General features: G+C 47.4%; 1 protein-coding gene across 1 annotated transcript; it reads left to right on the top strand.

The window, feature by feature from the left end:
• Positions 1–315: 315 nt before the first annotated feature.
• On the top strand, positions 316–12,713 carry SULT2A1 (sulfotransferase family 2A member 1). The gene is made up of 6 exons (XM_030796993.1): positions 316–533; positions 2,841–3,049; positions 4,416–4,542; positions 7,509–7,603; positions 9,222–9,399; positions 12,472–12,713. Exons 1-6 carry the CDS (start codon positions 398–400, stop codon positions 12,582–12,584), a joined length of 858 nt encoding a protein of 285 aa, XP_030652853.1. The 5' UTR covers positions 316–397; the 3' UTR covers positions 12,585–12,713.
• Positions 12,714–20,469: the final 7,756 nt, after the last annotated feature.

The following is a 20,469-nucleotide window of genomic DNA, read 5'->3' as shown; positions in this document are numbered from 1 at the left end:
GATTTTGTGTTTATTCTTGATGAAAAGCTTTGTTCTTGTTTTTAAGTTTGCACTCAAACCTTAAGAAATAAATTCACCCATATTATCAAAAAAAATATTTGTCCTCGTGTTTGTTATTTGATCTTGCAGTTCACTCTCATGAACGCAAGCTCAGATGACCCCTAAAATGGTCTCTAGATAAGTTCATGATTGCTCAATATCTTCAATCTTTTGAGTATGGGTCACATTATACCTCTCTTTATCAGCAAGTAAACTTTACAACAAACATGTGACATGCTGGGACAAGGTTAAAGATCGTTTTATCCTTGCTGTAAAAGCTGATCTGCTGGTAGCTGCCACAGCCTCCAGCGGTGGCTACAGTTGAAACCCTAACACCACGCAGGAAGAGGTCATCATCATGTCGGATGATTTCTTATGGTTTGAAGGCATAGCTTTCCCTACTATGGGTTTCAGATCCGAAACCTTAAGAAAAGTACGTGATGAGTTCGTGATAACGGATGAAGATGTAATAATATTGACTTACCCCAAATCAGGTAAGGAGGCAGAATCGCGAACTGAGAAAGGCTGTGGTTGTGTTCCTGTCCATTCAGTGCATGATTGGAGTTCTTCCTTTATGTCAGACAGTGTACAATGCTTTAAGGGGAAGAGAGGAATGCCCTATACCATTGACAATCAGAGAAAAGGATTTAGTCAGGAAATTACACAGTAGGATAAGTGTTCAGAGGGGCAATCTAAGGTATTAGGAAAATCCACAGGAGTGAATCCCAAGGCAAATTCAGGTGTTTGGTGGCAGTGGGAGGGAGGATGGCTGAGGATGACCAGTGATGTCCTGAAAGAAGGAATAGCATTGAAATGGAAATGGAAAGAATGAGTATGAAATTACTTGGTGGGGAGGGTTATTTTCAGATGGGAGAATCATCAGGGCAATGGCCAGGAACCACAAAAGAGCCAGGCAATCTCAAGGGGTTGAAAGATGAGGATCACATGTCTCTGGGAGCGGGTCTGTGGGCGGAGGGTGGTAAGAGCACTGCAGATGGGGTGAGGATTGAGGCTGAAGACATTGGAAGTGGCATGGCCCTGAGAGGCCAAGAGCAATGGGAACGTAATAAGAGGGATTTCAACAAATAGCCAAAAGATGGAAGCAACCCAGATATCCACTGACAGGTGAGTGAATAAGCAAAATGTGGTATATAGATATAATGGAATGTTACTCATCCTTGAGAAGGAAGAAAATTCTGATGCATGATACAACAGCTATAAACATCAAGGACATCATGCTAAATGAAATAAGCCAGTCACAAAAATACAAATACTGTGTGATTCCACCTACATAAGGTACCTAGAGTCATCAAGTGCATAGAAACAGAAAGTACAGTGGTGGCTGCCAGGGGCTGAAGAGAAGGGTAAATGGGGAGTTGGTGCTGGCTCTGCATAGAGTTTCGGTTTTGCAACACAAAAATCCTCTGGAGATTGGTTGAGCAGCACTGGGAATATACTTAACACTTAACACTACAAAACTGTAAAAGTGGTTGACAGGCTGGGCATGGTGGCTCATACCTGTAATCCCAGCACTTTAGGAGGTCAAGGCAGGTGGATTGCCTGAGGTCAAGAGTTCGAGACCAGCCTGGCCAACATGGCAAAACCCCGTCTCTACTAAAAATACAAAAATTAGCCAGGCGCTGTGGCGCACGTCTGTAGTTCTAGCTACTCGGGAGGCTGACCAAGACAATCACTTGAACCCAGGAGATGGAGGTGGCAGTGAGCCAAAATCATGCCACTGCACTCCAGCCTGGGCGACAGAGCAAGACTCTGTCTCAAAAAAAAAAAAAAAAAGTGGTTGAGAGCTGGCTGCAGTGGCTCACGCCTGCAATCCCAGTGCTTTGGGAGGGCAAGATAGGCAGATCGCTTGAGGTCAAGAGTTCAAGACCAGCCTGGGCAACATAGCAAGGCCTGGTCTCTACAATAAAATTTTTTTAAAAAATTAGCCCAGTACGATAGCACATGCCTGAGGTCTCAGACACTTGGGAGGCTGAAGCAGGAGGCCGAAGTACGAGGATCACTTGAGCCCCAGAGTTCAAGGCTGCAGTGGGCTATAATTGCACCACTGCACTCTAGCCTGGGCTACAGAGGGAGATCTCATCACTAAAAAAAAAGAAAAAAAAAAGGCCGGGCGCAGTGGCTCACGCCTGTAATCCCAGCACTTTGGGAGGCCGAGGCAGGCAGATCATGAGGTCAGGAGATCGAGACCATCCTGGCTAACACGGTGAAACCCCGTCTCTACTAAAAATATTAAAAAAAAAAAAAATCAGCCGGGCATGGTGGTGGGCGCCTGTAGTCCCAGCTACTTGGGAGGCTGAGGCAGGAGAATGGCATGAACCCGGAAGGCAGAGCTTGCAGTGAGTCGAGATCACGCCACTGCACTCCAGCCTGGGCGACAGAGCAAGACTCTGTCTCAAAATAAATAAATTAATTAATTAATTAATTAAGGTTGAGATGGTACTTTGTTGTTGTTTTTTTCTTTTTGAGACTGAGTCTCACTCTGTTGCCCAGGCTGGAGTGCAGTGGCACGATCTCAGCTCACTGCAACCTCCGCCTCCCAGGTTCAAGCAATTCTATGCCTCAGCCTCCCAAGTAGCTGGGATTATAGGCACCCGCCACCACACCTGGCTAATTTTTGTATTTTTAGTAGAGACGGGGTTTCACCATCTTGGCCAGGCTAGTCTTGGACCCCTGACCTCATGATCACCTGCCTCGGCCTCCCAAAGTGCTGGGATTATAGGCGTGAGCCACCGTGTCTGGCTGAGATGGTACATTTTATATTTTTTTCCTTCTTTTTCCAGGAACAAACTGGTTGGCTGAGATTCTCTGCCTGATTCACTCCAAGGGGGATCCCAAGTGGATCCAATCTGTGCCCATCTGGGAGCGATCACCCTGGGTAGAGAGTGAGATTGGGTATAAAGCACTCAGTGAAAAGGAGGGTCCACGTTTCTTCTCATCCCACCTCCCCATCCAGTTATTCCCCAAGTCTTTCTTCAGTTCCAAGGCCAAGGTCAGTGCATAATGGTTAAGACGTGTTTGATCAATGCCTTTCAAACACTGATGTGCGTATAAGTCATCTGGAGATCTTGCTGAAATGCATTCTCCTTCAACAGGTCTGTGTTATTGAGACTTGAGATTCCGTATTAGGTGACACCTTTGTGGCTGCTCCCAGAACTGTCCTTGAGTTCAAGGGTATAGACCATTCCACAGATGACCCCAGCCAGATTTAAACCAGGGATAGGGTGAAACAATAAGCCAGAATCTTAGAAAACCATGTTCTAAGCCCAATCAGAATGTATAGCCATATTATATACTAGATAACCGCCTTTGGTTGCCCTAAAAATTAATTAGCCAATCTGAATTCAGCAAATGCTTCCTGCCACATAAAAGACGCAGAGGTGTTCCTATGGGAAGCAGCATGTTCATCAATCAATGTCTGTATCCAGGGTGACTGCCCCGGTGCCATGACTGGGCTCTGTACCCACTTCATCTTACTGTGTGTAAATATGTGTTGGTATCAGCAGCCTTATGCATCTCCCATGGGGCTGAGGGGTGATCACGAGAGGGACAAGGCATATCCAGGACCTCGCATGGCTCAGACTGCTTCTAGAATCATACTTTCCTGGAAGGTGTTTATTGGTGTGTGAATTATTATCATTATTATTATTTTTGAGACAGAGTCTCATTCTGTCACCCAGGCTGGAGTGCATTGGTGCGATCTCGGCTCGCTGCAACCTCCACCTCCCCAGGTTCAAGTGATTCTCTTGCTTCAGCCTCCTGAGTAGTTGGGACTAGAGGTGTGCGCCACCATGCCTGGCTAATTTTTGTATTTTTAGGAGACACAGGGTTTCACTATGTTGGCCAGGCTGGTCTCGAACTCCTGACCTTGAGTGATTCGGCCTCCCAAAGTACTGGGATTACAGGCCTGAGCCACCATGCCTGGCCCAAAGGACAAAGTAATGTCTCTGAAATGTATCCATGATCTTGGGCGTTGTATATGGATAATATTGCTATATATCTATGAATGTAGCTTAACTTATGAATTCATTTTCCTATTAATGATCTTTAAACCACAGTACACAAATATACATCACTCACCTTTGGAAACCTTCCATGTTCTTCCCATTGTGAGCAGACTGTAATATCCCAGAGGGAAGGAACGATGCTTCCTTCTTCCGTTGATATATTCCCAGTGCAGTGACTACTTCATAGGCACGTTAAATTTGATTAGTGAATGCAGTAAGTAATTTGTTTAAAGAATTCATTGATACTATTAGGCATTATCCAAGAATTGGCTTTTTCTCCATTTTTGTGAAGATCAAAAAGAGTGAGGATTGACTGTATTGATTTTTCATTCTCCCATTTTTCCATTTAAGGTGATTTATCTCATGAGAAATCCCAGAGATGTTTTGGTGTCTGGTTATTTTTTCTGGAATCACATGAAGTTTATTAAGAAACCAAAGTCATGGGAACAATATTTTGAATGGTTTTGTCAAGGAACTGGTGAGTGTTTTGCAAAATATGGGGGTGCTTGGAGTCTTCTATCGGACCTCATTTGACACCCAGCCTCACATCTTTACGTCTCACCAACCCATGGGTTGAAAGGCTCCACCACCCCTGGAGGCCAAACCTGCTAAGTTCACTTACTCTCCCGCATAGCAGCAGAACCCTAGCCGGCGCCTCGGCTTGCCCCATGATAAACCATCCTAGCTATTTTCTAAGTCTCTAGAGCCTCCAATACTAGCACAGGAAACATATTCTCCTCTACTCTCCTAATGTGTAGATTTCTGGAAGTTAGCTTTTCACTGGCTTCTGGGATAACACAATCCTGACCTTATGCCATTTTTTTCTGATGCTTCTTTCCAAAACCCTCTTAATATTCTGTTTCTATCTGTCTCAGAACTGTTTGCATGACTCTAGGATCACTATACATTTAGTTATGCAGAATTTCTGGGCTTTTTCAGTACTTTCCATTTTGCAATTGATCTCAAAACCCTCTGAGCCTCTATCTCAGCTGTGATGTGTCTCTCAGCAATACACCAGGTACAGATACCTCCATTAGAGAGAGCCACCAATGCCTCTAATTCAGTACGCTCAAATTTGAACACCTTTCTGGCCAGGCGCGGTGGCTCACACCTGTAATCCCAACACTTTGGGAGGCCGAGGCGGGTAGATCACCTGAAGTCAGGAGTTCGAGACCAACCTAGCCAACATAATGAAACCCCGTCTCTACTAAAAATACAAAAAATTAGCCGGCCATGGTGGCTCATGCCTGCAATCCCAGCACTTTGGGAGGCCAAGGCAGGTGGATCACCTGAGATCAGGAGTTCGAGACCAGCCTGGCCAACATAATGAAACTATCTCTACTAAAAATACAAAAAATTAGCCGGGCGTGGTGGTGGGTGCCTGTAATCCCAGCTACTCAGGAGGCTGAGCCACGAGAATCGCTTGAACCCGGGAGGCAGAGGTGGCAGTGAGCCAAGATCATGCCACTGCACCCCAGCCTGGGCAACAAAATCAAAACTCCATCTCGAAAAAAAAAATTTGAACATCTTTCTTCCACGGCCTAAACTGCATGTGGTTTATCTTACTCCAACCTTCACACAAAGGTTAGCATGAGTCTAATATTTCATAAGCATCCTCTTTTCCCATCCCACTCCCCTAGGCCCCTCACCACTTTCCTATCTCTAATTATTAATTAAATCCTACCATCTTGATTAATATCTTCATTCTGGTCTCAGGACTTTGGGAGCCCGAGGCAGGCAGATCACCTGAGGTCAGGAGTTCAAGACCAGCCTGGCCAACATGGCAAAGCCCCATCTCTACTAAAAGTACAAAAAATTAGCCGAGTGTGGTGGCATGTGCCTGTAGTCTCAGCTACTTGGAAGGCTAAGGCAGGAGAATCTCTTGAATCTAGGAGGCAGAGGTTGCAGCGAGCCGAGATCGCTCCATGGCACTACAGCCTGGGTGACAGAGTGAGACTCTGTGTCAATAATAATAATAATAATAATAATAATAATAATAATAATGTATTCCATACTTGACAATTGCTAAGGGAGACCATCTTAAATGTTCTCACCGCCCTGACAAAAAATGGCAAGTATATGAGGAAATGAATATGTTAATTAGCTTGATTCTGTCTGACATGGTTAGGCTTTGTGTCCCCACCCAAATCTCATCTCGAATTGTAATCCCCATAATCCTCACATGTTATAGGAGGGACCTGGTGGGAAGTGACTGGATCATAGCAGTGGTTTCCCCCATGCTGTTCTCATGACAGTGAGTGAGTTTTCACGAGATCTGATGGTTTTATTTATTTATTTATTTATTAGAGCTTTAGGTTTTTTGTTTTTTTTTTTTTGAGACAGAGTCTTGCTCTGTCACCCAGTCTGGAGTGCAGTGGTGCGATCTCAGCTCACTGCAAGCTCCGCCTCCCAGGTTCACGCCATTCTCCTGCCTCAGCCTCCCGAGTAGCTGGGACTACATGCTTCCACCACCACGCCCGGCTAATTTTTCTATATTTTTAGTAGAGACAGGGTTTCACTGTGTTAGCCAGGATGGTCTCGATCTCCTGACCTCGTGATCCACCCGCCTCGGCCTCCCAAAGTGCTGGGATTACAGGCGTGAGCCACCGTGTCCGGCCTAGGTTTTTTTTTTAATTTTTTTTTATTATTATACTTTAAGTTCTAGGGTACATGTGCACAACGTGCAGGTTTGTTACATATGTATACATGTGCCGTGTTGGTGTGCTGCACCCATTAACTCGTCATTTACATTAGGTATATCTCCTAATGCTATCCCTCCCCCCTCTCCCCACCCCATGACAGGGCCCGGTGTGTGATGTTCCCCACCCTGTGTCCAAGTGTTCTCATTGTTCAGTTCCCACCTATGAGTGAGAACATGCGGTGTTTGGTTTTCTGTCCTTGTGATAGTTTGCTCAGAATGATGGTTTCCAGCTTCATCCATGTCCCTACAAAGGACATGAACTCATCCTTTTTTATGGCTGCATAGTATTCCATGGTGTATATGTGCCACATTTGAGATCTGATGGTATTATAAGTGTCTGGCATTTCCCCTGCTGGCGCTCACTTCTCCCTCCTGCCACCTTGTGAGGAAGTTGCCTTGCTTCCCCTTCCTCCATGATTGTAACTTTCCTGAGGTTCCCCCAGCCACGCTGAACTATGAGTCAATTAGACCGCTTTCCTTTGTGAATTACCCAGTCTTGGGCAGTTCTTCATAGCAGTGTGAAAACTGACTAATACACTGTCATTCCACAGTGTATGCATATATCAAAACATCTGTTATATACTGTAAATATATACCATTTGTTGGTCCCCTTTGACCAAGTTTCATTCAAGTTTTATTTGTCAATCATACATTAACAAGCCGGTGGGGGAGTGAACATAATAGATTGGATGCCTGCTCTCACAAAATTTGTAACCTATCACTTTTTCTGCCACCCCATGCAGTGGTATATGGGTCATGGTTTGACCACATTCATGGCTGGATGCCCATGAGAGAGGAGAAAAACTTCCTGTTACTGAGTTATGAGGAGCTGAAACAGGTAATCCCATCATTTTTAGAGTCAGTGCACACCCTCTCACCACCATCCTTACTTTCCTTAAATTCCCTCCATCCCGCTGTGTCTTCATTCCACCCTCTCAGTTAAAGTGGAGCCTGGTGAAGAATCACAAAGCATGGGCTTAACTCCCTGGTCTTCATTGCCCTGTTTCCGGTTGACCCTTGCCCAAGCTTCATGCTCTTTATTTTATCTTAAAACATCTAAGCCAGGCACGCTGGCTCACGCCTGTAATCCCAGCACTTTGGGAGGCCGAGGTGGGTGGATCACAAGGTCAGGATTCAAGGCCAGCCTGGACAAGATGATAAAACCCCATCTCTACTACAAATACAAAAATTAGCCGGGTGCAGTGGTGAGCGCCTGTAATCCCAGCTACTCGGGAGGCTGAGGCAGGAGAATCACTTGAACCTGGGAGGTAGAGTTTGCAGTGGGCCGATATGCCGAGATCGTGCCACTGCACTCTAGCCTGGGCGACAGAGCACGACTCTGTCTCAAAAAAAAAAAAAAAAATCTAGGGAGCTTTTTTGGCACCGGGTGCAGTGGCTCACACTTGTAATCCCAGCACTTTGGAAGGCCAAGGTGGGAGAATCACTTGAGGCCAGGAGTTTGAGACCAGCAAGATTCCAGTCTACAAAACAGCAAGACTCCAGTCTACAAAAGAAAAAAAAAATTAGCCAGATATGGGGGTGCACACTTTTAACTCCAGCTACTCGGGAAGCCAAGGCCAGAGGAATTACTTGAGCCCATTAATTCGAGGCTGCAGTGAGCTATGATCGCACCACTGCACTCCAGCCTGGGGCAGCAGAGCAAGACTCCGGCTCTAAAAATAAAAATAAGGAGCATATTCCATGCATTGAGGCAGAGTGTGGTGTCTCCTGCTAGCACTGGTGTATGTAAAAATTTCTCTGGGCGAGACCTATGGTGCTGCTGATAACCAAGCGTTAATTTTTGTATTTTTTGTAGAGACAGGATCTCACTATATTGCCCGGGCTGGTCTAAAACTCCCGGACTCAAGTGATCGGCCTGCCTTAGCCTCCCAAAGTGCTGGAATTACAGGCAGGAGCCACGGCACCCAACCCATCCTTGCATCTTTTACATACTTCATGCCCTCTCTTCTTTACCTTTTTTTCTTTCTTTCTCCTAATTGCATTCAACTCAATCTCTTCTCACATCTGCATGTTGTTCCTCTCTTCTTCCTCCTCCTCCTCATTCTGCAGTTCCCTCCTTCTCATCTTACTTGTTTCTATTGTCTTTTTTTTTGTTTTGTTTTGTTTTTTTTGACAAGGTCTCACTCCCTCACCAGGCTGGAGTGCAGTGGCGTGATCTCAGCTAACTGCACCCTCCACCTCCTGGGTTCAAGCAACTCTCCTCCCCCATCCTCCCAAGTAGCTGGCATTACCGGCGCCCACCACCACGCCCTGCTAATTTTTGTATTTTTAGTAGAGATTGGGTTTCACCATGTTGGCCAGGCTAGTCTCGAACTCCTGATCTCAAGTGATCCAACCGCCTCAGCCTCCCAGAGTGCTGGGATTACAGGCATGAACCACCGCGCCCAGCCTTGTCTTTCTCTTTTGTATCCTCTCTCTTGATTTTTCTTTTTTAGGACACAAGAAGAACCGTAGAGAAGATCTGTCAATTCCTGGGAAAGACGTTAGAACCTGAAGAACTGAACTTAATTCTCAAGAACAGCTCCTTTCAGAGCATGAAAGAAAACAAGATGTCCAATTATTCCCTCCTAAGTGTTGATTATGTAGTGGACAAAGCACAACTTCTGAGAAAAGGTAAAAGAAAATCCTTTGGTTTCCAAATATACCAGAATACACAGCACGCATGCCTATGGTCACAACTGGGCGCTAACAGTTGAGATGAAAGAGTGCTTTTTTTTTTTTTTTTTTTCCCAGATGGAGTCTTGCTCTGTCGCCCAGGCTGGAGTGCAGTGGTGCGATCTCAGCTCACTGTAACATCCGCCTCCAGGATTCAAGCGATTCTTCTGCCTCAGCCTCCCGAGTAGCTGGGATTCCAGGCACACGCCACCATGCCCAGCTAATTTTTGTATCTTTAGTAAAGACGGGGTTTCATCATCTTAGCTAGGCTGGTCTCGATCTCCTGACCTTGTGATCCACCCGCCTGGGCCTCCCAAAGTGCTAGGATTACAGGCATGAGCCATGGTGCCCAGCCAATTTATCAGCTTTAACTGCTCATCACCCAGAACACTTCTCCCGTGGCCTCATCAGGGAGCCTCTTCTTGTGGTACTGATGTGGGCTGTAGGCACGTGGGAAAAATTGGTTCCGCCTGGGAGGTTATCGGACTTACGTGAGGTCATTCAGATTCTCTTTCCTCAGAATGTGATACGAGCATTATCCATTCTACAAACAGTGAGCAGGTTAACTAGCAACGCTTGCTAGACCTACAAGCTGCGATTCACCTGAGAAACGAGGACAAGGACAGGGTTGGGGATGGCCAGTGCGGCTGTCCCACTGGTGAGTTAGCATAGAGATCTGTCCTGGATGGGCCAGGCACGATGGCTCACGCCTGTAATCCCAGCACTTTGGGAGGCCGAGGCAGGCGGATCACGAGGTCAGGAGATCGAGACCATCCTGGCTAACACGGTGAAACCCCGTCTGTACTAATAATACAAAAAATTAGCCGGGCGTGGTGGCCGGCGCCTGTGGTCCCAGCTACTCGGGAGGCTGAGGCAGGAGAATGGCATGAACCCGGGAGGCGGAGCTTGCAGTGAGCCGAGATCGTGCCACTGCACTCCAGCCTGGGCGACAGAGCAAGACTCCGTCTCAAAAAAAAAAAAAAAAAAAAAAAAGAGAGAGATCTGTCCTGGATGAAGAAATGTGCGAAGGAATGCCTCACCTGGAAAAGGGAGAGAAGAGAGACTTTGCTATCACACGGTGTAAGGTGCCAAGATGAACAGAAATGTCAATTGCATGGGGTGAAAGAATCCATTTTTCCAGGTCCAGGCGCGGTGGCTCACACCTGTAATCCCAGCACTTTGGGAGGCCAAGGCAGGTGGATCACCTGAGGTCAAGAGTTCGAGACCAGCCTTGCTAACATGGAGAAACCCCATCTCTACTAAAAATACAGAAAATTAGCCGAGCGTGGTGGTGGGTGCCTGTAATCCCAGCTACTCAGGAGGCTGAGGCAGGAGAATCACTTGAACCTGGGAGGAGGAAGTTGCAGTGAGCCGAGATCCTGCCATTTGCACTCCAGCCTGGGCAACAAGAGTGAAACTCCGGCTCAAAAAAAAGAATCCATTTTTCCAAAATCCTACAGTTCTAATACATCTGGGACGGCCTTCCGTGGAAGAAAAGAATTAAATCCTTCAAAAGACCCAGAGTCTTGGGCAATCGTAAAAGTAAATGTTGGCCAGGTACGGTGGCTCACGCCTGTAATCACAGCACTTTGAGAGACCAAGGCAAGCGGACCACCTGAGCTCAGGAGTTCGAGACCAACGTGGGCAACATGGTGAAACTCTGTCTCTACTAAAAATACAAAAATTAGCCGTGTGTGGTGGCGCACACCTGCAGTCCCAGCTACTTGGAGGGGGGCTGAGACATGAGAATCGCTTGAACCCAGGAGGCAGAGGTTGCAGTGAGCCGAGATTACAGCACCGTACCTCTGCCTGGGTGACACAGCAAGACTCCATCTCAAAAAAACAAAAAAAGTAAATGTTGAGACTTTGTACAACTTATCTACATTAGGGATACATACCATACACATACACCACACAAGGAAAATACACAGAACCTGTCCTACGTGATATGTGTTATGAGGTAAAATACAGCAAGGATAGGGAGTGACCTCTAAATTGGGTGGTGAGAGAGAACCTCGCTGAGAAACTCGAACTGGAACAGAGACTTGAAAGAGGCAAATAGGCAAGTCATGGGCCAATCTGAGACAGCAGCGTTCCAAGGAGAAGGAGCGTGGGACGCCAATAGTCTGAGGAGCGGGGATGCCTGCCACGTTTGAGGCAGAATCAGAAGTCCCCGTGTGAGTAGAGTGATGGAGAGGGTAGTTTTAGGGGATGAGCTCAGAGAAGCCACAGGAGCTGGATCACCTGGAGCCCTGTAAGCGCCTCCAGCACTTGTACTTGAGTGAAACCGAGAGTCCTCAGAGAATCTGAGCAGAGAAGTGGCATGATCCGGGATCACGAGGGCTGCCATGCTGAGACTAACTTATGAAAGAGAACTTATGAAAGCAGAGACCGGGCCGGGCGTGGTGGCTCACGCCTGTAATCCCAGCATTTTGGGAGGCTGAGGCGGGCGGATCACCTGAGGTCAGGAGTTCGAGACCAGCATGGCCAACATGGCAAAACCCCATCTCTACTAAAAATACAAAAATTAGCCAGGCGTGGTGGCAGGCACCTATAATCCCCGCTATTCGGGAGGCTGAGGCACGAGAACCGCTTGAACCTGGGAGGCGGAGGTTGCAGTGAGCCGAGATCGCGCTACTGCACTCCAGCCTGGGGGTACAGCAAGACTCTGTCTCCACAAAAAAAAAAAAAAGCAGAGACCAGTTACAAGTGTACTCTAATAATCCAGGTGAAAAATGATGTTGGCTTGAGTCAATGTGGTAGAAATAGAGGTGGTGAGACGTGACTCCATTCTGGACATATCAGATGATATACATTGCTGAGGAATTGCACACAGGATGGATGGGAGAGAGGAGAAGATAGGAAATTGTTTCCAGCTAGGTGAATAACTATGTGACCAGGCAGGATAAAGGCCCACCACGAACCATCGGCCATTCTGCTATGTTAGCTACAATGTCCATGTCAGGTGCCTGGTGGGGACAGGCCAAGGAGATGTGTGATCTGACCTGAGTTTCTGCTTCATGTTTCCAGGTATATCTGGGGATTGGAAAAATCACCTCACAGTGGCCCAAGCTGAAGCCTTTGATAAACTGTTCCAAGAGAAGATGGCAGATCTTCCTCGAGAGCTGTTCCCATGGGAATAATGTCCAAAACACTCTGGGTCTTATATGGAGAATGACATTGATTCTCCTGTCCTTGTACATGTACCTGACTGGGGTCATTGCATAAGACTTACTATTTTATCCTGAAACCTTAAATATCAAACCTCTGCATCTCTCATCCCTTCCTTGTTAAAAGTTACCAGGGTTGGCCAGGCACGGTGGTTCATGCCTGTAATCCCAGCACTATGGGAGGCCGAAACGGGCGGATCACGAGGTCAGGAGATTGAGACCATCCTGCCTAACACGGTGAAACCCCATCTCTACTAAAAATACAAAAAAAAAGAAAAATTAGCCGGGCGCTTTGGCTCATGCCTGTAATCCCAGCACTTTGGGAGGTCAGGGGGGCTGGGGGAGGATCACGGGGTCAGGAGATCGAGACCATCCTGGCCAACATGATGAAACCCTATCTCTACTAAAAATACAAAAATTAGCCGGGCATGGTGGTGCACGCCTATAGTCCCAGCTACTCGGGAGGCTGAGGCAGGAGAATTGCTTGAACTCAGGAGGCGGAGGTTGCAATGAGCCAAGATCGCACCACTGCACTCCAGCCTGGGCGACAGAGCAAGATGGTCTCAAAAAAAAAGAAGTGACTAGGGTTCAGATGAACCAGGGTTCAAAGCCCAGGGATGTAAAGGTTGCGGTGAGCTGAGTCGTGGGATCCCAGACTTTTTTAAATGCTTGCGATATTTCCAGTTTACAGAATGCTACAGGAATAATGTATGTACTACCTAAAAGGATGTCTAAACATTTTTTAATAAAAATAAGAAATAGCTACAGTGACAGATTTTAGAGCAAAAATTAGTAATAAAAATAAGAAATAAAATTACAGTGGCAATTAAGGTTCCATTTCTTTTCATCACATGCATCTCCACAATTTATTATTACTCTGATCTTAAGGAGTGTAATTCCCAATCTAATTTTATCCTCTTGCTCTGTGTTGTTAAACCATATACAATAAATGGTGTTTATGGAGGCTTTTAAAACTTACATAAGGCCAGGTGCGGTGGCTCACACCTGTAATCCCAGCACTTTGGGAGGCCAAGGAGGGCGGATCACTTGAGGTCAGGAGTTGGAGACCAGGCTGGCCAACATAGTGAAACCCTGTCTCTACTAAAAATACAAAAATGAGCTGGGCATGATGGCACATGCCTGTAATCCCAGCTACTCGGGAGGCTGAGGCATGAGAATTGCTTGAACCTGGGAGATGGAGGTTGCAGTGAGCTGAGATCATATCATTGCACTCCAGCCTGGGCAACAGAGGGAGACTCCGTCTCGAAAATAAAAAATAAAAAAACTAAAGTCTTGTTCCGCAAAAGAACCAAAGAACCTATAAAGAGAATGAAAAGATAGGCCAGGTGCAGTGGCTCATGCCTGTAGTCCCAGCACTTTGGGAGGCCGAGGTAGGTGGATCACTTGAGCTCAGGAGTTCAAGACCAGTCTGGCCAACATGGTAAAATCCCGTCTCTACTAAAAATACAAAAATTAGCCAGATGTGATGGCGGAGGTTGCAGTGAGCTGAGATTGTGCCACTACATTCCAGCCTGGGCAACAGAGCGAGACTCCATCTCAAAACAAAATGAGAAAACAAAAAGATAAACCAGAGGTGGAGAGGAAGTACTTGTAAATCTCATATCTGGCAATGGACTTGCTTCTAGAATACATAAAGAACTCCTAAAACCCAGCATTAAACAAATAATCTTTAAAAAAAAAAAAGAATAAAAGATTTGAAAAAACATTTCACCAAAGAGGACACAGGGATGGCAAATCAGCACATGAAACGATGTTTTGCATCATTTGCCTCTAGAGAAATATAAATTAAAACCACAACAAGAAGTCCGGGTAAGGTGGCTCACACCTGTGATCCCAGCACTTTGAGAGGCCAAGGCAGGTGGATCACTTGAGCTCAGGAGTTTGAGACCAGCCTGGCCAACATGGTGAAACCCCGTCTCTACTAAAAATACAAAAATTAGCCGGGCATGGTGGCGGGCGCCTGTAGTCCCAGCTACTCGGGAGGCTGAGGCGGGAGAATGGCGTGAACCCGGGAGGCGGAGCTTGAAGTGAGTTATGAGCCTATCACTGCACTCCAGCCTGAGCAACAGAGCAAGATTCTGTCTCCAAAAAAAAAAAAAAAGTAGTATCTTTTCTAGCTGTTTGGCTTTAGCTTAAATTACACAAGTGGAAAGAAATATAATGTTGCCTCTGTGTCTTTTCCATGTTTTTCTCCCACTTGAATGTGGGGTGTCTCTCCCCATCCCACCTGGAGGTCTCCTGTATGGAACGAACCATCTGGTCTAGGTGGCTCCTGGGACACCTCAGGACCAAGCTCTGGCTGGCCGCTCCCTGGGCTGGAACAGTGATGTATTGTTGCCCCCTGGTGGCCACGGAGCATCACAACAGGTATGTGGAAGCCGAGGACTCTCCCAGTTCTGGGGGTGCCCCTGAACGAACCCCATCTCTGATCTGACCCCACTGTGTCTCTAGGGATACAACTGCATCTCGAAGTAACAACAATAAAAACCCACAATATCCTTAAGTTATTTCCTGTCAGGCATTTTCTTTAGAAGAATTTCAGGGAAGAAGTCTGGGGTTTTTTGTTGTTTTGGGGGGATTTTCTTGAGATGGAGTCTTGCTCTGTCGTCCAAGCTGGAGTGCAGTGGCACGCTCTCAGCTCATTGCAACCTCCGCCTCCCGGGTTCAAGCGATTCTCCTGCCTCAGTCTCCCAAGTAGCTGGGACTACAGGCGCCAGCCACCATGCCAGGCTAATTTTTGTATTTTCAGTAGAAACGGGTTTTCACCATGTTGGCCAGGCTGGTCTCAAATCCCTGACCTCAAGTGATCCACCCACCTCGGCCTCTGAAAGTGTTGTGATTACAGGCGTGAGCCACTGCACCCGGCAGAAACAGTCTGTTACAATGGGAGTTTGGAAAAAAAACTTTTTTGAGACAGGGTCTTGCTGTGTCATCCAGGCTGGAGTGCAGTGAAACCACCACAGCTTACTGCAGCTTCCACCTCCCAGGCTCAAGTGATCCTCCAGCCTCAGCCTTCCAAGTAGCTGGCACCACAGGTAATGCCACCACACCTCGCCAATTTTTTAATTTTTTGCAGAGACGGGGTCTTACTGTGTTGCCCAGGCCAGTCTCGAACTTCTGGGTTGAGTCCATCCTTCCACCTCGGCTTCCCGAGATTAGAAAGCGTGAGCCACCTCCTTACCTGGCCTTGAAAACTCTTTTCTTTTTTTTTTTTTTAGACAGAATCTCTGTCACCCAGGCTGGAGTGAAGTGGCACAATCTCAGCTCACTGCAACCTCCACCTCCCCGGTTCAAGTGATTCTCCTCCCTCAGCCTCCCAAGTAGCTGGGACTACAGGCGCCCGCCACCATGCCCGGCTAATTTTTTGTATTTTTAGTAGAGATGGGGTTTCACCGTGTTAGCCAGGATGGTCTCGATCTCCTGACCTCGTGATCCACCCACCTCAGCTTCCCAAAGTGCTGGGATTACAGGCGTGAGCCACCACGCCCAGCCGAAAACACTTTTTAACTAACGAATTTACTGGTGGCTACTATATTTATTTGGTATAAAAATAATGACCATTCACAGGCTGGGTGCGGTGGCTCATGCCTGTAATCCCAGCACTTTGGGAGCCGAGGCGGGCAGATAACCTGAGATCGGGAGTTGGAGACCAGCCTGACCAACATGGAGAAACCCTGTCTCTACTGAAAATACAAAAATTAGCTGGGCATGGTGGCTCATGCCTGTAATCTCAGCTACTTGAGAGGCTGAGGCAGGAGAATCACTTGAACCAGGAGGCGGAGGTTGTGGTGAGCCAAGATCAAGCCACTGCACTCCAGCCTGGACAACAAGAGTGAAACTCCATCTCAAAAATAAATAAATAAATAAAATAACAACCATTCACATCTTTCTCTTTATGGCATTTGATTTTATCTAGGTGGATTACTGTGAAAGGGATAATCAGATAAGGCGATTTTGAGTTTTCTTTTACTAAAATAAAGTTTTTGTTTTGTTTTGTTTTTTGAGACAGAGTCTCGCTCTGTCACCGAGGCTGGAGCGCATTGGCGCAATCCTGGCCACTGCAGCCTCCACCTCCTGGGTTCAAGTGATTCTCCTGCCTCAGCCTCCCGAGTAACTGGGATTACAGGCACCTGCCACCATGCCCAGCTAATTTTTGTATTTTTAGTAGAGAGGGGGTTTCATCATGTTGGCCAGGCTGGTCTCAAACTCCTGAACTTAGGTGATCCACCCACCTCAGCCTCCCAAAGTGCTGGGATGACAGGCATGAGCCACCACAGCTGGCTTTGGTGTCTTCTTAATAATGACAGTTAGGCATCAACTCCCGGAAGTTTGCCTACTCCATGGCAGGGATTTGAGCAAGAACAGCAGTACTCAAGCTTTGCACGTTGGAATTGCCTCAGAGCTTTAAAACATACTGGTGCCCCACCCCACCAACCTCACTATTTTTTTTTTTAAGAGATGGGGCAGGCCAGGCGCCGTGGCTCAAACCTATAATCCCAGTGCTTTAGGAAGCTGGATGGGAGGATCGCTTGAGCCCAGGAGTTCAAGACCAGCCCAGGCAACATAGCAAGACTCCATCTCTACAGGAAAAAAATTAAAAATTAGCCTGGCTTGGTGGCACATGCCTGTAGGCACAACCACTAGGGAGGTTGGGATGGGAAGACTGCTTGAGCCCAAGAGTTCAGGGTTGCAGTGAGCTATGATCACACCACTGTACACCAGCCTAGGTGACAGAGTGAGACCCTGTCTCAAAAAAAAAAAAAAAAAAAAGGAAAGAAAATCAGGCCGGGTGCGGTGGCTCACGCCTGTAATCCCAGTACTTTGGGAGGCCGAGGCGGGTGAATCACCTGAGGTCAGGAGTTCGAGACCAGTCTGGCCAACATGGTGAAACCCTGCTCTACTAAAATTACAAAAAAAAAAAAAAAAGCTGGGCGTGGTGGCGGGCGCCTGTAATCCAAACTACTCGTGAGGCTGAGGCAAGAGAATCGCTTGAACCCAGGAGGTGCAGTTTGCAGTGAGCCTAGACCATGCCATTGCACTCCAGCCTGGGCAAAAAGAGCAAAATTCCATCTCAAAAAAAAAAAAAAAGAAAAGAAAAGAAAAAGAAAAAAGAAAATCAGAAACTAGATCCAGAGACCTAGGATGAAGCAGGGTGTTAAAGCAAGAGGTTTTGGCCCGGCGCGGTGGCTCATACACTTTATAATCCCAGCACTTTGAGAGGCTGAGGCAGGAGGATCACATGAGGTCAGGAGTTCAAAACCAGCCTGGAAAACATAGTGAAACCCCATCTCTACAAAATATACAAAAATGCCAGGCACGGTGGCTTATGCCTGCAATCCCAACACTTTGGGAGGCCAAGCAGGTGGACCATGAGGTCAGGAGATCGTGACCATCCTGGCTAACACGGTGAAACCCCGTCTCTACTAAAAATACAAAAAATTAGCGGGCGTGGTGGCGGGCGCCTGTAGTCCCAGCTACTCGGGAGGCTGAGACAGGAGAATAGCGTGAACCCAGGAGGTGGAGGTTGCAGTGAGCCAAGATCACGCCACTTCACTCCAGCCTGGGTGACAGAGCGAGACTCCGTCTCAAAAAATAAAAATAAAAATAAAAAAATTAGCTGGGTTTGGTGGTGGCAGGCACCTGTAGTCCCAACTACTTAGGAGGCTGAGGCAGGGGAATGGCTTGAACCCGGGAGGCAGAGGTTGCAATGAGCCAAGATCGCTCCACTGCACTCCAGCCTGGGAGACAGAGTGAGACTCCCTCTCAAAAAAAAAAAAAAAAAAAAAAAAAAACTGGCCCTTTTCCCCCTCTCTCCGATCCTTACAAGACAATGACATTTCTACCTGCACTGCCCCCATCTCCATCCCGGAGCACGCAGGGCAGTATTAAGCTTGAACTTGACCCATTTGCCGAAGGTACAATGAACTGTTCTCATACGTACCCTGAATCCTTTCTTGTTATGCTTTTTGGCTACAGGCAGGAAAACAAGAGAAATTCTTGCTCTTGCCAAGACAGACATGGGGAATTTCCAAGACCCGCCTTCTGAAAGTCACCTCGTCCCCTCTTCCTTGGCCCAGTGAGAAGTCCAGATGCTTCCCTTGGGGATGCCCAGAACACAGCCTGGGATGATGAGGAGTGGTGGGAGAGCTTCCCAGGAGATGGTAAAATTCCCTCAGAATTTTCAGTTTCCAAAGGGAGTGAAGGGGGCTGCTTGCTTGGGTGAAAAAGGAGGGAAATTGAATGAAGATATAGCCGGGGGCGGTGGCTCCTGCCTGTGGTCCCAGCACTTTGGGAGACATGGGCTGGAGGATTGCCTGAGCTCAGGAGTTCGAGACCAGCTTCAGCAACAGAGAGAAACCCTGTCTTTACCAAAAAAAAAAAAAAAAAAAAAAAAAAAAACAGCCAGGCGCAGTGGCATGCACCTGTAGTCCCAGCTACTCAGGAGGCTGAGGTGGGAGAATTGCTTGAACCTGGGAGGCAGAGGTTGCAGTGAACCGAGATCACACCACTGCACTCTAGCCTGGGTGACAGAGCAAAACCCTGTCTCCAAAAAAAAAAAAAGAATTGAGGCCAGGAGCAGTGGCTCATGCCTGTAATCCCAACACTTTGGGAGGCTGAGGTGGGTGGATCATCTGAGGTCAGGAGTTCGAGACCAGCCTGGCCAACATGGTAAAACCCCATCTCTACTAAAAATACAAAAATTAGCTGGGCGTGGTGGCTAGCGCCTATAATCGCAGCTACTAGGGAGGGTGAGGCAGGAAAATCGCCTGAACCTGGGAGGTGGAGGTTGCAGTGAGCCCGAGGTTGCATCACTGCAGTCCAGCGTGGGCAACAGAGCGAGACCCTGTCTCCAAAAACAAGAAGAATTGAGGAGATTAAAGAGAGAAGAATTCTGTTCTAGTTAATCCATTCACTTTCTATTCAGCTAATCAGGGCACATGCAAACTCCATCTTCATTCATTAACAAACTAATCCGTAGCCCCGCCTGGTGACTCATGCCTGTAATCCCAGCACTTTGGGAGGCCGAGGCAGGTGGATCACCTGAGGTCAGGAGTTTCAGATCAGCCTGGCAAATAGTGAAACCCCGTCTCCACTAAAAATATAAAAATTAGCCGGGCGTGGTGGGGGGGTCACCTGTAATCCCAGCTCCTCGGGAGTCTGGGGCAGCAGAATCGCTTGAACCAGAGAGGCGGAGGTTGCAGTGAGCCGAGATTGCACCACTGCACTCCAGCCTGGGTGACAGAGTGAAATCCTGTATCCAAAAAAAAGAAGAATTGAGGAGATGGAAAAGAGAGGAATTCTGTTCTACTTAATCCATTCACTTTCTATTCAGCTAATCAGGGCACATGCAAATTCCATCTTCATTAATAAACTAATCCATTTTCCATTCACTGATATGCCTGCAGGGCCCTGGAGCACCACTGTCCCTCCCCCAGGCCCAGGATGTGATTCTGAATCTACAGTCAGACTGGACCACCCCTCCCTCATGCCCCCAGAATGTCCACAGCGGCTCCCTCACCTACAATAGATGGATTAGATTCCTCCCTACTCTTCCCACACTGTCAGAGTCTGACTGGTGTGAAGTTTCAGTGTTTTTGTGTGTATTTTACTACCAGGGTCGGCTAGATAAGGAGGAGCTTTCATTCCATCCTGGAAGTCTGAACCCCGCACACACGCACAGCCGTCCTCCCTTCCCCCAACATCTGATCTAATTCTCTTTCTGCTTTGCTGAGGCCGGCCTGGCCTAAGAGGATTAGAGCATTTGCTAACCGGGACCAGGACAGGCAGGGTCAGAGAACCCGCTGTGGGGAGACCCAGGGCCAGGACGGCCACTAGG

Source organism: Nomascus leucogenys, chromosome 17 (assembly GCF_006542625.1).
Source record: "Nomascus leucogenys isolate Asia chromosome 17, Asia_NLE_v1, whole genome shotgun sequence".
Taxonomy (NCBI): Eukaryota; Metazoa; Chordata; class Mammalia; order Primates; family Hylobatidae; genus Nomascus; species Nomascus leucogenys.
The sequence above is the reverse complement of the archived record's forward strand: the minus strand, read 5'-3'. Positions and strand labels throughout refer to the sequence as shown.